The 17,054-nt window shown below is 34.6% G+C and overlaps 3 protein-coding genes and 1 long non-coding RNA gene across 6 annotated transcripts in view; 2 read left to right on the forward strand and 2 right to left on the reverse strand.

The window, feature by feature from the left end:
• The window catches only part of LOC142986742 (uncharacterized), a 248,843-nt gene extending 245,472 nt beyond the window's left edge, over positions 1-3,371 (forward strand). Inside the window, exon 4 of the long non-coding RNA XR_012960420.1 lies at positions 3,210-3,371. This is a non-coding gene — a long non-coding RNA (uncharacterized LOC142986742). The remainder of the gene's footprint in view (positions 1-3,209) is intronic.
• A 3,268-nt stretch (positions 3,372-6,639) lies between these two features.
• On the reverse strand, positions 6,640-10,966 carry LOC142987102 (uncharacterized). The gene is made up of 5 exons (XM_076135653.1): positions 10,833-10,966; positions 10,070-10,185; positions 9,011-9,172; positions 8,455-8,584; positions 6,640-6,773 (listed from the first exon to the last, which is right to left on the reverse strand). The coding sequence occupies exons 2-5, from the start codon at positions 10,154-10,156 to the stop codon at positions 6,640-6,642; spliced, it is 513 nt and encodes a 170-aa protein (XP_075991768.1). The 5' UTR covers positions 10,157-10,185; positions 10,833-10,966.
• A 491-nt stretch (positions 10,967-11,457) lies between these two features.
• Phb1 (prohibitin 1) lies at positions 11,458-13,810 on the forward strand. Its single transcript, XM_076135903.1, has 5 exons — positions 11,458-11,593; positions 11,939-12,028; positions 12,272-12,433; positions 12,835-13,016; positions 13,207-13,810. Exons 2-5 carry the CDS (start codon positions 11,941-11,943, stop codon positions 13,597-13,599), a joined length of 825 nt encoding a protein of 274 aa, XP_075992018.1. The 5' UTR covers positions 11,458-11,593; positions 11,939-11,940; the 3' UTR covers positions 13,600-13,810.
• Positions 13,811-14,264: 454 nt separating this feature from the next.
• On the reverse strand, positions 14,265-16,987 carry LOC142987254 (inactive peptidyl-prolyl cis-trans isomerase shutdown-like). Of its 3 annotated transcripts, XM_076135905.1 has the most exons (5): positions 16,939-16,977; positions 16,634-16,741; positions 16,107-16,407; positions 15,668-15,867; positions 14,265-15,498 (listed from the first exon to the last, which is right to left on the reverse strand). In XM_076135905.1, the coding sequence occupies exons 2-5, from the start codon at positions 16,681-16,683 to the stop codon at positions 14,784-14,786; spliced, it is 1,266 nt and encodes a 421-aa protein (XP_075992020.1). In that variant the 5' UTR covers positions 16,684-16,741; positions 16,939-16,977; the 3' UTR covers positions 14,265-14,783. The 3 variants fall into 3 exon arrangements, with proteins under 3 accessions (XP_075992020.1, XP_075992021.1, XP_075992019.1); XM_076135906.1 differs by having other exon boundaries at positions 16,107-16,399; positions 16,634-16,987; XM_076135904.1 differs by having other exon boundaries at positions 16,634-16,987.
• Between the last annotated feature and the right edge of the window lie 67 nt (positions 16,988-17,054).

Raw genomic sequence — 17,054 nt, forward strand, 5'->3', positions numbered from 1 at the left:
TAAACTTAAGCTTACTCTCTGCATAGACATTCGACATGTCTCGCCGTCCCTGTAAAAGTATTGGTCATCATATCCAATGGCTTTATTTTATTTCGTAAAATTTCCATAAAATTTTATTTATGTTTTTGCTAGACATTGCAATAGATATTGGACATCGGCTTACAAAGACAGAAATCTAAAGGTATTATTGGTATTGAATGCTGATAACAGTTTAAAATTAGTTATGATTAATTGCTCCTAGTACTCGCTTCATCGTAATAAACAATCTGACATAAGATGAGTCATTCCTCCATGTCAATTACCTAACGTCATATTATAAGAGAGAGGATTGACCTGATAAGAGCTTTGATAACTTTGGTAAATCACGAAAACATGGAAGATGACCAAATAACATATGATACAATGTCAAATTAGGTAAATGATAGCAGCCCATGTTGCCATTTTTGCAAACAATCGCCTCAACTCTTAAGCTCGTTACACACATATTCGGATCGGCACATTTGATTCGGCAATATTTATCGAACAACAAAACTGACTCGGAACAAATAATTATTACACTGGTTCGGCTTGTGCTAATCGGGTAGTTCTTTCGAGTTCAATCACCACAATTCGGTTTAAATATTCAGGTGCGGTAATGTCGAGCGGCATTTTTCCCGGACATTCATCTATACATATTTACCGAAGGTTTTGCCGAACGGCGAGGCCGATTAATGCCGAACCGAATACGTGTGTAGCAAGCCTAACAAATACAACAAAGTAACTTTTTTAGCATCACTATGTTATTTAGTTCACTTTAATATCAGAAATATGCTGCTTAATAAAATGACAGTAAAAAGTTTTACTTAAAGCGGCTTAGAGATTACTTAGATACGATAGAGACTTATAAAAACTCACACTTTTTGTTACAATGATTTGCGTATTTCAATAAATTTTCGTTAACTATAAAAACTAGATATTGTTGACTAGTTGAATCGATAATTATCTAATAAATCTCTTACTTATATCACACAATTATGAACTTTGTAATGTTTGCACATACTTTATTTTTTTGTGTATAAAGCAAGTACCTTAATACACAAAAAAAATTTAAAATAATTTTATTTGTTGATCTGACATTTTCATAATCTCTTAAGTAACTAGCTCATTAGTTAAAAAATGTGATATTACAACTATTTAGATGCCACACTGTTTTATCTTGTTCATTAAAGCCTGCCAATTTTGGTGTAAGGATTGCTACAAACAGAAGATTTTCCTCATTTTCCTTCAATAACTAGGCCAGGCGGAGTGGTGAGAAAGGTATTAAAACTTATAAAATTTTTCTTACTTTTTATTTGATACATCTCGAACGTTTCACTGGATACTTGTGCTCATACATCGAAATACGTAAATTCGTTTCGCTCTCGACCTTTTTGTCTCAGTCGAAACAGCGTCGTCACCCTTTTTTGTAAGTCGTATCACGTCCAAAAATGACGTAAAAACAAAATATTATATTTCGTCACGCCCGTCCACGCCACACTCGCTATTTATTTTTGAGTTTCTAATAAATTAGTTTCTGCTAGGTTTTAAGAAATAAAAAAGTAGAGCGAAGAAAAAGGCCTTTCAACACCAACTGTGTTTTGTTCTATTAATAATTCTATAAAAACAATTTTATAATTTATAAATTAATTTTTTTGTTCTTGTTTTATGATATTTTACTTGTGCAAGGACAGTGAACGGAACACACAATTTTCAGAAACCGCAATAATTAAAATAATTAAGAGTTCCCACTAAAAACCTTGGAGATGATTAAAAACTAGGCAAAAGTGGCACTTCGCACATGTCGCGTCCCCACACAAAAGTGGGAACAAATTAAGAGGGCGTCGTTGAAAACACGACTTTAATTACATGTAACAATCGCTTACTGTTTAACTTGGATATTTTACTGTAAATAACTGCAAGAAGCATTCGTTTTAAGGACTTTATTTGCATATTAATTTTAAACGCTTATTTTTAAGTCTATTACACCCATGGCTTGTTTTATTACGGGGTTTTTCTGTGTATCAGAACAAAGTCTTCGATGGATAGCAAATAGATTAAAATATGTATTAATAAATAAAGGGCGTAGTTCGCGTGCAAGGAGTGACGGCGAGGCACCAGTGGCGGCCGACATATGGGCATGACCGCTGTCAGGTGGCTGCTAAGGCACCTGTCAATATTATGAAATTGTAACGAAGGAGGTGGACGTCTAATGATGCTCCACGTCACGTTCACTTGTGGGAAATTGCTTTTAGTGAATATTTTTCACTTTATACTTTTTTGTGGTGCTGAGAAACAGTAAAAGGCACTGAAAAGTTATGATAACCGACTCTTTTATTCGTGTTAGGTAGATTATTGAAGGAGGAAAATCAACTGACTCTCGAAATGTGCTTAGTCAACAAACGAGGGAGTTAAGGGTATTAGACTATTTAGCCTTTCGATATCACTTCAGAAATGTATACAGCAATCATAGCCAAACTTAGTGTAGTACCTATCCAGCAATTTGTACAAATACTGTTCTAACCATACTAGTCAAGTTAAACTCCCAACACTTACAGCAAACACTCAACATGCTACTACACTCTTTATCGCACTAACTCCTAGTAAACTCACTGGGCTCTCACTCAAAAACTCGTAGATTGAAGATAGCGCACTCACACAGCTAAAGGGTGACAACGAGCGTGTTCAATTGTAGCTACAAACGAATTCATTTCACAAAACTCATCTTGCAGACGTCGTGTGACGACATGACACAGACGTCTCCGCAAAACTTTTACGTTTGGAAGAGACATGCCTCTTGAAATGTAGGTTTTTTGGACTGAACTGAATAAATGTTACCCAAAACAGTCTTTTCTGATAGCTTTTGCTCGGATAATATAAAAAGATCATGCGTAAAACCTAAGGTTTTGAATTCGGCTTTAAAGGTTCCGCGTTATCTTTGGTTTAGTTAATAAAAAAAATGGTAGGTACTAGGTAGGTATACTTTGTTACTAAATCAGTTATAATAGGAGAAATTTGCAAAATTTTAAACTATCATAGAGTTTACGAGTTCGTATTCGTCAGTCACGTTTCTTTAGCCATCAAATTATTTTCAGAAGCATCTTTTCATAAAAACACCATATTTTCAGCCTTCAGAATGTAGAATCTGAAATACGATAATTAAATTAAATAAATGAGCAAGTCATCACTTCTAGCGGTGCAGCATCAACGTGCGCAGCGGCGGCGACGCGTGCCCGGAAGCGTCACGGCCGCGTGAAGACCGGAAATGGGCAGGATGACCGGATCCTATCTCCGCTCGGCTCCTGCCTACCTACCGGCCATGTTGTGACGTCACCTCGCCCCGGCGCACAGCCCGCACAATGTCACCAGAATGGTTAGATTTTGGAATTGTTCTGTCACTCAAAATCAGCTATTTCCTAAGCAGTTTGAGGTTTCGCCAACCAAATGAGGTTATGGTTCGGACATCGGATTTGACTGTGCTACATGTTGTTTCGTACCAATACACCAATCTAGTAAGTTTTTTCCACGCAACATGAACAAAAAACATAAAAATTATCATTTTTTGTGCTCTCCTATCCGGATTATTCTCTACATTCTTAAGCTTAACAAGATACATTTTCGTAATCTCATGTGTAGGTATTAACAGACAATCATTGCAACTTAACAAACACGACGAGCATATTTCTCTCACAACTGTAACATCAAATTAAACGGCAAAACGCCCCTTCAAGTTGGCAGATCTTTGCTAAAACGCGGCGAGGAACCAAACCAGAGTTTGCAGCAGAACATCCACCAGTTATCATTGCGCGAGTATATAATTGTTGGCAATTTCGCGTCTCCATTCAAGCTGTGAATAGCAACCATTAGGCAGAACCCTCCATGCGCCCTCCTCGGCTAATAAGTGCATTTTCCTTTATAGGACTCCTTAGTGCCATAGTTAAAACGTCTACTTTTTAAAAATGGCCGCCAACGTCATTTTACGTTCAGTTGAACATTAAAATGATTGTTAATTGTCGTTATTAAGTAATTTGTTTAATTAATAAGGAGAACTAAATTATGCAATTTTCATTAAAATTAGAGCTCCTTGGAGTTGTGCAATATTATCCTACATATAAAATTGTTACAGGTATAATAATAAAGTAAAATGCATTGCAGAATATTCATATGATCTAAAAAATATGCATAAAATTTCATTAATTTATGAAACTTATTGCAGAAAATATTTATTATAGTGCCTTAAAAATATATAAAGTTAAATGTCAAGTGTCATGCTTAAAGCGATATAAATAACAAATATTAAAATCAATAACAACAAAATACACCTGCCTATAAAAATGCAGAACAGGACCCGGACATTGCACAAAAAGCTATTTAATTATTTATATTTTACACATAACCACAAGGCATTTTAATTATATTTGTACGATAATATTATATTTTTTAAATTAATTAGTTTGTCCTTAAACTTGTCTCTGGTTCAACATTCATTCCCGCCCACAGTCTGCGGCTTCCATGCTTTTCTCACTCGAATACCAGATGGCGTTTAAATATATATCTCATGTAATATTAACTCAAAACATAGCAAATTACTGTAATAACTGTTTTCTGTATCATTTGCGATCGAGCGGTTTTTTATGTAACTTTAAATGTACTTACATAATTACATATGTACTACGTGTTGGTTGGACAGGTAATGAGAAGGCAGTTGCGTAAAGCCTAGCAATGAATATTTACTTAGTAAATTAGTATTTATTATGATTCAGTGACTTCTTACGCGTAAAAGCGGCTTGTTGCTGCTGTTCCTTGCATATCAAATCCAAAAGCCATACATATACGATAATATTAATGCATATTAAAGGACATGTACTTCTTGCAGAAAGGGCACTTTTCCGTCCTATTTGAACAATCCAAGAGTAAGGTTTTCTTTAAAAACTTTTCGCTGTAAACGTTAGGACTAAAATCGGTTAATAAAGAGCAATAACCCCGAAGTTCATTACCATACGTTCATCAGCTGACATTACGGTAAAATAACTACGAAATAAAACAAAGAACAGTTCATCTGCCCCGCAGAAGTAAGCAGGATTATCTGGCTTTAGCTTCTAATCCGTTAGGGATTAACAGGCAGACCTAAAATGAATTTTGAACGCCAGCAAATAAACGGTTCATACCAAATCGTAGAGTTCAGAGGAATATTTTAAAACCTTTGGCTGAAACATCGACTCATATGACATATGAGTCGATGTATTCTCACAGAAGGAAATTATTATAACTAGTGTTAAACCCTAACTATTGGTAGTGATAATTCAAATATGGTGAACTACACGACAATATTACCCTTATCGAATCTTAACACAGTTTGGTTAGTCGTACTTCCGTGCATTTGATGTTACGTTTTCCTACGCCTATTTTAATTACATAACAACGCAATCCTGGGACTAAGTGCTTCCGCAGAACGCAACAATTTCGTGTTGCGGTGTCTTTTTACTTCACATGATTGGTGTAATTGGCAATTTGGAGTAGTCACAATACAATATGTGCCGCCGCTTTCAAACCCAAACGTATCCTTATTTCAATGGACTCCTGACAATGGTCCGGCCAGAGTAAGTCACGACTCGATATCCCGGGGGCACCCACCTGTGCACCACATGAAAATTTGGAAATATTTTGCCACATTTCTTTTAATAATTTGACGGTATCATTACTGTGAGCGTGATCGGGGAACAAAGAGCGGCTACTTTGTGCATATTATGAAATATCCGTAAGGTTTATAGCGAGTCTGTACTTTCATTGTTACTAAACATGTTCAATTCATAAACTCAAGATGCTTTCAGAACGGGACTTGCTGCGGAAGTTTTAAGTTGTAACAGTGTACTAACAGTTTAATATTCTTTCCTTTGAATCAGAGTTCAGCCTCAAATCAAAGCTTGAACAACTTTAACCGAAGTTGACGACTCTCAGATCTAATAACGTTAGCCCGACGCTAATCTTTAACCATAATATATCATAGTAAAGGCTCAACTGCATTGATAAGATTTATATATTTTAATATCTGACAATGTTCACAAACGCAACTGTCTCACAAAATCAAGTAATTCGTCACGCCATAATCAAATTAAGCACTTGAATCAAACCGTGCACAGAAAGTCTTTTTGATTACAAGTTATGTTTAATAAGTCCCTACTGAAGATCGCACTATAATAATTAAGTACATTCTCCACTTATTGCACACAGTAAGTGCATGCGTGAATACTGTTTCCTGCGACAATGATGCCTATTCATAACTGCCAATTAAAAAATAATGAGCAAAAAGCAGGTTGCTTAAAATGGCTGCTACAGCGACAGTGTAAGCGACTGCTTCTCATTCGGGCTGAGAGTTATTAGGATTTTCTCTTGGGAAAATCTCAGCTTCAGCCCCGTAGATGGAAATGGATCAGTTAATAGTAATGGATCAATAAAGCCCATATGAAATTTTTAGTACTTTTAGCAATGAGTTTTAGTATTGCAGGTCTTCATTATCGCTCCATATCCGATCATGCTTAAGTTTTAATAGCTTTCGACAGTTTTAATCAGTAAGTGTCTGCATTTTGTAAATAAAAAGCAAATGTTTATAAAAAATATTGTATTTCAAAGTAAGGTGTCTGTATCTGGTACGTGTATAGCGACTTCTTGTATTTCATCCCGCGCCCGCTCTCTCATTTGTGACTGTTCCAACTTGAGGATCTCGCTCCTTACTATCACGATGACGTACCATTGCATACCTGAAACAATAAGTAAATTATAATAGGTCATATTTATACGCATACTTATTATACTTCCCTCAAAGTGTGCTCTGGATTTACTTTTAATTTGGAAATTGGTGACACAAATTACAACGTACCTTTTCCTTTTTGCGATTATCAGGAAAAATATTTGCAGCTTATTTAATTGACCAATTAACAAAATGAATGACATGGGCCGTTACCAATTGCCTCGACGACTTTGATACTTACTTACTTCATAATAATACCTACAATAAATCTATAGTAAAACATCATCAATACACTACGCAAGAAAGGTATTCCAAAAATGTAGCAAACGTGACTACGCTTGAGCTGGTCTCCCAACAATCCTCGCACAAAAGCATTCGTCGTACCAATCTATGGAATCGTAATGAAAATGTAAGTTCCTATGGATCCTGCCTTAGAAGCTTACGTTAAGTGATTATTTTATACCGTCTATGGAAGGTCACGTCCTCGCATTCTTTTGTTTAACACCTGGGATACATGAGCTTTAAAGTTTCTAGAAAGTATACATAGATATATGAAGAAACATATTATTATACTCCGGTCTTTGCTCCCAGAAAGGTAGGGATCCGAAATATTCTATACCTACTAAAAAAACAACAACTTGGTATAATTTTATTCAAAAGCAAAGCCTCGTGCAGTTTATTGCATCAAAATTATTATCCTACAATATTGAAGAACTATACGACGATACGGTAAAAAATTCATTACTCGTAACTACCTCTATATCAATAAGATTACTGTTGATTTCGAAAGTGCACTCCGAGCTTTACGATCAAGAAAAAGCGTGGCATACCCAAGTACCGCTTGCAGCCGTGACTGCCAATACCTGTAGCATTTAATAGTCGCAATGGTAGTAACTATTAGCATTTACAACCGCACAGTTAACTACTAGAACTTGAAATTAAAATCAGTTGAATATGCAATTTCTGACGTAGAATGCTTTGTTTGTCTTGTAATACAAGAGCCACCACTAATGTAGGTTTGTAAGATAGAACAGAGCGAGAATATCATAGCTACTGGTATGTCTATGATCATTAATCATTGTATTTTAAGGAATTTTTAAGATATGTATATTCCTTTCTTGCTGCTGGTGATTGCCTAGGAACCCAGTCTCGTAATAAATCAGACAGTTATAATATTGTAGGAAACCCCAATCAGGGTCTCAAGCTTATTTTGCAAGGACTAATTTCTTCAAGAAATTCAAAATGTCAAACCCTCGCGCTTGTTGATAGCATCGACCATAGCTGAACGTGCTGCTGGTCTTTTTACACCTCTGGAATTGCATTGAAGTTGCAGCAGTTGTCTATTTTAGTAGATAACTAGCTGACCCGCGCAACTTCGCTTGCGTCACATAAGAGAGAATGGGTCATGATTTTCCCCGTTATTGTAACATTTTTGACTGGCACTCTGCTCCTATTGGTCGTAGCGTATATAGCCTATAGTCTTCCTCGATAAATGGGCTATCTAACACGGAAAGAATTATTCAAATCGGACCTGTAGCTCCTGAGATTAGCGCGTTCAAACATACAAACAAACAAACTCTTCAGCTTTATAATATTAGTATAGATATACAACTGTTATCAATAATGTGACTTATATCATACTCCTCAACACAAATACATAATCACATTCAAAACAAATAGATACTACTTACAAATAGCAAACAACGCGACGCAGACATCGAACACGTGCATCCTGGTGACCAGCATGAAGGTGGGCACCAGCGCTGCCAACGTGGTCACGACTCCGTAGTACAAGTATAGGCGTAACATTGCTATGTCCTTCTGGAAATAACAGTAGGATTAACATATCTACTCTACGTATAATAAATATTCCTGTACAATAGATGAATGTGAATCTGGATTAAAAATGGCTTGCGGAGATGATAAGGAAAACAGATCTCGCTGTATGGTGAGAGCAGTAAGTCCGGTTATGTGGGAAAGATTCTAAGGGAACTCCTTTTTTTACCTATTCTGTTCTAGAAAGCCTATGCAGAGGATAGATTTCTTACTGCTATCGACTGTCGATAACCGAGTAGCTATCGAGAAATATTTATATGAAAGACCGATCAGGGACCATAGTGCATTTTAACGTATGTTAATATCAAAAGCTATAGATATAGGTATAGTCGATACATCAGCTATAGAAAATCAGGCTACAATACATTTTAAAACAAGTATAAAACTTATATAACTGGATTTTAAACTAACCTGAAAGCCAGCCACGAGCAGCAAGATGTTCAGTATAAGCCCCATTCCGAAAATACTGAACAATATAGTAGCCGTGATAGCTTCTAACATTGAACTGTCGCTATTGGATTTCTTCAACTCTGTCGTTATGACCAAACATGTTACTGCTACTATGGAAAATACCTGAAATAAACAGAAAACGTAAATAAATAATAATATAAATATTGTTAGACAACTCTCACACGGTTATTTGGTTTCAAACTAACCAGAGCTTGTCCTATGGTAACCCAATAACTGATAAACAAAACTGAAGACATTCATTTACTAACTGTGTGATCACGAGATTTTGGGTTCAATTCTCGGGACTTTACATGGGACTAACATTGTTCACGGTGAACGTCGATGAATAATTTATTATAAATTTCTAAATTACGAAAATTATGCTGAGAGCACACTAACTTTGAGATAGTTTAAAATATAAATACACAATTTTCAAACAAAACAAAATTCTAACGAAAAATATCAACATTTTCATCACTGTGAAAGTTAATACTAAGTACCCTATGAGTTTTATGTGAATACAATCAAAACTCCATAACACAACCATAAACAACACACAAGCAAGCAAATGCCTCTTAAATCATAATGTTAGGATTCTTCCGTGAGAACAACTGACTTGCGTATAATATTAGCTACTATAACTTACTTACACGTCTTACATACATAGACGATCTGATACGGCAGTATCAATTAGATTAAAGGGAAATAAATTAGCGTAGTAATACTTATATGTTTCTTATAATTTTGTATAGTTCGTATGTTGCATCAATACACTACGGTTGACGTGAAAATAAATCTAATGGCTTTAATAAAGTAATATTATTATTAATTAATTAGTTATAGAAAATAAAAAAACTTTTTCAGAGCTGTGCTCAATTTAAGTAGGTAATGGTTAAAGCGAACGATCTAAGCAAATATTATTTTTGTTTTTCCGAAACGCTGGATTATTCCAGCGTTTCGGAAAAACAAAATTAATAATATCATATTCAAGGCAAAAATAAAATATTTATAATTACTTACAACGTTTATAAATCCAAAAAGGATAACTCCTTGGCGCAAGGGGAAACAAAAACAACATCTTTTCACTTCTGGCACTTTCACGTGCATTTTATCGAAAATAATACAATTTCACCAAACTAAATATTTATGCAACAATTATTATTAAACCGCGATGTCACGGTACACGTTTCTGCTGTACAAATAAAACTATTCATTATCTAGCCAGTAAATAAACACCAACATCTTTAAATACGGCCAATGTCAACAAGTTCATTGACTTACATAAATATAAACAAATTATTGTCAATGTTATTTTAATTGGTGATTAATCGAGTGTTTATTCAATTTTTATATATTATAGCCCTATAATATAGGAGCATTAAGTAATGTACAAACGCCCTTAACTACTGTAGCAGGTACCTACCCCTACTATTCACCATGTTTCCATAAAATAAATTAATTTACCCCATTACTGTCTCATCGCCGAAGGGAGAAAATTTGTTAAGGATTTATTATTAGGATCCTATACATATTCTGTACCTTGCAACCGATAGACTTAATTTAGAATAAAAGAAACCACAATTCAGTCAACTGCCTACCTTGTTTATTACGAAATAGAAAGATAACAACTAAGACAATATTTAGTAGAATGTAATATAGCAAATTGGCAATAAACCCTATCAAACTTTACGTAACTACTGAGACACCGGTAAATGCTTTTTAGGTCTTTCACGAATAATTTGCTCATTGCTTGTTATTGTTATTGTATAATTGAGCCACCCACAGTTCGACCCCCAACGCACTCGACCGATTAAGTATGCCCCTCGTTGTTTATTTTTCGTTCAATTACAGTCTGGTTCCAGTTAACCGAATTAGCGGTATGTTTGCTAAATTAACTAAGGCAATATCTTTAATCGGTCAACCCCTTATTTACTTTTTATTGAGTAGGTAGGTAGGTACCTATCTTCTGAAATTATTAAAACCTCTTACACCGACGAAAGTAACTTGTTACATTTTAAGTTATTACTAAAGTAACAATGTATAAACTTACTAGAATGTTATCTTTCTTGAGATTTAATATTTGGATAATTTAAATTATTTGAAAAGAATACAAATTAAAAAACCTTTTTCTACTTAAATACTCCTTACGATATTTATTTTGAGACTGGTTGAATATTGCCATTACATTTTGACTAGGCGAAACGAAATCAAGAGATACGTTTCATTTCACTCTATTTCCTTTGTTAACACCCATCCTTCAACAAGCATAACCGACACTAAATTGAAGCTGAGAACTTTTAATTTAGCCTACTGAATAGTATTTTTAATAACTCAACAATATTTGTTAGTTTGATCAAAAATAAATCATATTTACTAAGGCACGCTGTTAAAAGGCCGGCAGTAACGAAACGTATGTACTGCCATTATATTTTTTATCTGTTTTGCCTGTGATCGCTCTTGCTGGTTTTTGATTGAGTGAATTTGGGACAGAATTTAATTGGATATTACAATAAATACAGATCTAAAGAATATAAAAACACAAAGGTAAATTACAACAAAACTATATTCTTATTATAATCATCAACATGATACTTCTTTCATGAAATCGGTTTTGAGGTTAGATAACATATCGTGGAATTAGATAATTTTGGGATTCTTGCAAGATTCTGGCATGTTCCCCATATTTTACAGAATCTGACGAAAAGTATTGCCTGTTTATATTTACAAAGTATTTGGACGAAGTAAATTTGGTTTTTGGCATCCTTAGTATGAATGATTCAATAAATAATTCGATGCTGTAATAAAGTGTCAAATAGCCGCTAACCAAGATTATAAGTTTTTGATTTATCGATACTGTGCGAACTATACCCAATTTTTTGGTTATTCCAGAAATGGCTGCTCAGCTCTTCAACCGTATTGGTCAACTTGGCCTGGGTGTGGCGCTTGTCGGTGGAGTCGTCAACTCTGCTCTTTACAATGGTAACTATCTACTTTTTTCATCAGAAATAACTGAAGCGAACTATGTGCCAGTATTATTTTAAATCTTATTTGTGTACAGAACAAGACAGTTGACAAAGTTATAACTGAAACTAAACAAAATGTTTATCTTTCTTTAGATGCCTACCTGGCTATAACCTCTATTGTTTATCATACAATAAGAATTGCTTAGTCTGTAAGTAGTCCTAGTCATTTAGGCTGAAACGATTTTTTTCCCATTTACAGTTGATGGTGGCCACAGAGCTGTAATCTTCGACAGATTTGCGGGTGTCAAAAATTTGGTCATGGGTGAGGGTACCCACTTCTTTGTCCCGTGGGTGCAAAGGCCTATCATCTTTGACATCAGATCACGCCCCAGAAATGTCCCAACAGTTACTGGAAGCAAAGGTACTATTTTCTTGCATTTGTTATGCCTATGCTATAAGTGATAAGTGAAAACTAGTTATTGTAAGTAACCAATAAGCATGGCAAGTCTGTTTAATGTTTTATTGTTATTGTGACTTGTGCTCATTGAATTGTATTTGTTTCTTATTGATGTATGTGAAGTTTAAACCATAACTACTGGTATAGGTCAGTTTATGAGGTATAAACTATAACTGAATATAAGATTATGTTGTTAAATTATGTAGCTGATGCTGTTTACACAAGATAAACAATAACAAGATTATCATGTTTTCATAAATATTTGTAGTGTGATTATACACAACCCTACAATACATTCTATAGTATACTATTAGGATATATGGCCTAAAATAAGTTCTACATTGTATTTTATTTTTTGTTTCCAGATCTTCAAAATGTAAACATCACACTCCGTATTCTGTTCAGACCTGTACCTGACCAGCTGCCAAAGATTTACACCATCCTTGGCATTGACTACGATGAGAGAGTATTACCTTCCATCACATCTGAAGTCCTGAAGGCTGTTGTTGCACAGTTTGATGCTGGAGAGCTTATCACACAGAGAGAGGTATGATCCTTCAATTTATTACATTTGTATTTTAACTAGCATTCCATGATTTTATCTATCTATTTGGTCTTTTAAATGGTTTCCTACAAACAAGACCTTTTCTTGAACTTATCATGAATCTTGTTTCAGCATAAATATAATGTGGTATTTTATGACCATAATAATAAAGGCAGTTATTATTGGGTTACAGATGGTGTCACAGAAAGTGAATGAACTTTTGACTGAGAGAGCAGCACAATTCGGTCTCATTTTGGACGACATTTCAATCACCCACTTGACATTCGGCAAGGAGTTCACACAGGCCGTCGAGTTGAAACAGGTTGCACAACAAGAGGCAGAGAAGGCGAGATTCCTCGTAGAAAAGGCTGAACAACAAAAGAAGGCTGCTGTCATTGCAGCTGAGGGTGACGCTCAAGCCGCTGTACTTCTCGCCAAATCTTTCGGAAGCGCCGGTGAAGGTCTCGTCGAGCTCCGTCGTATTGAAGCAGCTGAAGACATCGCCTACCAGCTATCCAAATCCCGCAATGTGACTTACCTACCCCAAGGACAAAATGTTCTCCTAAACCTTCCCACACAACAATAATTTGTTAATTAATCGGTACCTCAAGATAATGCTGGACAATAACACTATTATAAAGGGGACGGTTATATGCAATGCATTTGTATTTACTACACAAATATGTATAAGGATGTTGCATTTGTTGAGTCATGCGGTATGGTTGCGCCAATAGAAAGTAGTCCACTATTAGTTTTATGAAAAATTGTAATTACGCATTATACTATAATTTTGTTGATTTTGTGGTTTTATTACCAAAGCCCTTAAAATAAAATTCAAGTTACAAGCAAAACTTACATGAATTCTTAAAAAGTCATGTTAGTTGATGACAAAACCTCTGTAATTTTGAATTCAATTAAGTAAAATAATATAACATCCATACTAATATTATAAATGCGAAAGTAACTCTGTCTGTCTGTCTGTCTGTCTGTCTGTCTGCTACTCAATCACGTCTAAGCTACTGAACCAATTTGCATGAAATTTGGTATGGAGATACTTTGATACCCGAGAAAGGACATGGGCTATATATCATCACACTACGACCAAAAGTAGCAGAGTTGCAGTAAAAAATGTTACAAAAACAGGGAAAAATTTCATCCATTCTCTCTTATTGGACGCAAGCGAAGTTGCGCGGGTCAGCTAGTAACCTATAATTTACCAATCAAGCTTCAGAATAAGAAACAAGCACTAAATAGAATAATCATGATTTAATTGGTCCAAATAACATTTTGAACTATTGCTACATTATAACATGTATTGTACATTCGTACATAACAATATTGTTACACCAAAAAGGGGTGACATTCCTGCAAGTATGATAGGAAGCACAGCACATAAATAATCTGATATGAAAGGTGTAACAGTAAAGAGATTAAGGTGACTGCTGAGCTTCTAAGACTCCGTCAATTGACCTCGACGGCGCGGTGCCCATTTGGTTGGTAGGTGGCCTTTACATCTCTTGTTTGTAAATTATCATAGATTTAGTAAGAAATTGATAACAACAATGAATTTGTTGACCACTGTTAAATTATTTTAAACTTGCTGGCCTAAAGAACAACAACAAATACAATACAAACATAAATAAAATATAACCTATTGTCTTACATACTGTAATCCTTAACTTTTTATTCAACAATTGTTTTAAACAGTCAGTTTTTTTTCTCTTTAGAATAACAGCTAAATATAAAATATTCATCTATGTCTTCAATATTTTAAGATTCATGACCCCCACTTGCATTTTCTACTGGATCGTCATCATCTTGATTGAAGAATAAGTTTTCTCTTACACAAGCTTCTCTTACATAGACCATTTCATGGTAATTCAAATTTGAAGGTAGTTTTATTTCATCTTCATCTTCACTTGCTTTAAAATTCTTTATTAGTTCATCCACTTCTTTCTTGAACTGTTCACTGACTGTATCAACAGCAGCCAAGTGTTTAACTTCATCGGCAGCAAGCTGAACTTCAGCTAGGGCGCTCTTTGCTTTCATCAACATTTCATACTCTGCCTTAAGAGCATCATCATCTCCTAGTAGTTTAATTGCCCTTAACAATCTCTTCTCAGCATCCTGATATGCTCCAATCATTCTTAAAGCTCTGGCATTTTGGAATAAAGCCTTGCCATTATTCCATAAATTATTTAGTCTATTGAGCTCATTGCAAGCACTACATGTCATAAATGGTTTGTTCATTTTATTGTAACACACTACAAGGTTCATGTAGAGTTTTTTGAGCATTTTCTCTTGTATCATTTCTTCTCCCTCATCAGCTAGCCGACACTTGTGCAGCATGTTGACTGCTTTCCTGAACAACTGTGCCGCGGCTGTGTAGTTGTTTGTTTTGTATAAGGTAGTTCCTGATGCAAATAGTTTTTTGACTTCTCTATGTACTCTTTGGAACATGTTAGATTCTGACAATTTTATTTTCCTGAAAAAAAATGCATAAAATGAACTCACATTAATGTTTTAAAAATAGTTGCTTGTAAAGTCAGCTCCAAAAGTCCCTGAGCATGTTCAATCTTTAGAAACCCTTATTAGTTAGCTTTTGTAGCAAACTGTATTTCAGTAAAAAACTAAAAAAAATATTGTTTACTCACCCTTCTGTTGGTGTTAAGATACTTTTGACAATTTTGACATAGAATATACAGTCTGCTTTGGGTTTGATTCTGGGTGGTATTCCCAATTCTCCATACATTACATTATAGGAAAGCAGGAATACTGACATCTCGCCCACCAACATGGACCTTACAGCTGTTTCTAAACCAGGTAACAAACCATTGTCTTTTAAATCTACTACCTGAAATATAAAAAGATAAATAAATTGAATAACTATTGGGTATTGTTGGGTAATTTGATAGTTTTAAGTTTATCGCACAATCACATCACACATCTACCAACATAATTTACACTAAAAGGATACTAAATTATCCTCAAGTGCTGTATCATCCCCTTAATTCATAGAAAATAATTTATGGTGAGGTAATTCATAGGTAAGCTTAAATGAAAAATACATAACTCTGAACAAAAATTACTTACTAATGGTTTATTCACTGGCATCACATCAAATGGTTCCTGCTCATGTTCAAAGTAGCCAGAATATGCAATAGAAACAGTGCAACCTTCATGGAGAGGAAGCCCACCTCCTTCCTCTATGATTTTCTTTTTTACAAGTCCAAGACCATCAACAGCCACCATTGCTTTAGTTAAGACTTCTAAATTTGAAACTGGCTGCCCGAGAATGTCTACAGATTTGTGGTAAGTACTTTCATCTTCTTTGTTATCTCCTTCATCAAAATCTTGATTGATATGTAGAATAGATCCTGTAGTAACTACATCTCTGAAAAATTAAGTTCAAATATTAAAAGGTTTTTGATAAATATTAAAATACCTGTATGTTAGTAATTGAATATACTGCCACAACATTGAATGATCCACAAAAAAAAATTGGATCACACATTAATTAATTTTTAAATAACTAAATATAACTATTAACTATAAGAAACTGTCTACTATATAATTCACTTTAATAACAGTTTGTAGGAAAAAAAAAACAAGTTCATCACCTTAGATTCAGTCCATTTTCTATCATGAAATTCAAGGAATTAGTCGACATTGTATATCGGTCTCAATTTAGACTTCAAGTAATATAACTTAAGTTCCTCTTAAGCGAACTAAAAGAAAGATTGTAGATACTTAAAACTATAAGCTTGAGACTATCATTGATATTTTTACAATATTGAATTACTAGCTTTTAAACATCATCAATTTCAAGATTATATGAAGTGGGTAAGTTTATCAAAACAACTCTTGCATGCATGCATTTTAATAACCGACAATATTATTTATTAGCGAATAACTTTGTGTTTACCCCAAAAAAACAAGAATAGATCAATAGACTGACACTGACAGTGACAGCAAAATGACACCGCTAATTAGTGTTGCCAGTCTGAGATTCTGCGTTTCGTTTAGAAAACTGAAACGATA

The sequence above is a fragment of the Anticarsia gemmatalis genome, chromosome 3 (genome assembly GCF_050436995.1).
Source record: "Anticarsia gemmatalis isolate Benzon Research Colony breed Stoneville strain chromosome 3, ilAntGemm2 primary, whole genome shotgun sequence".
Taxonomy (NCBI): domain Eukaryota; kingdom Metazoa; phylum Arthropoda; class Insecta; order Lepidoptera; family Erebidae; genus Anticarsia; species Anticarsia gemmatalis.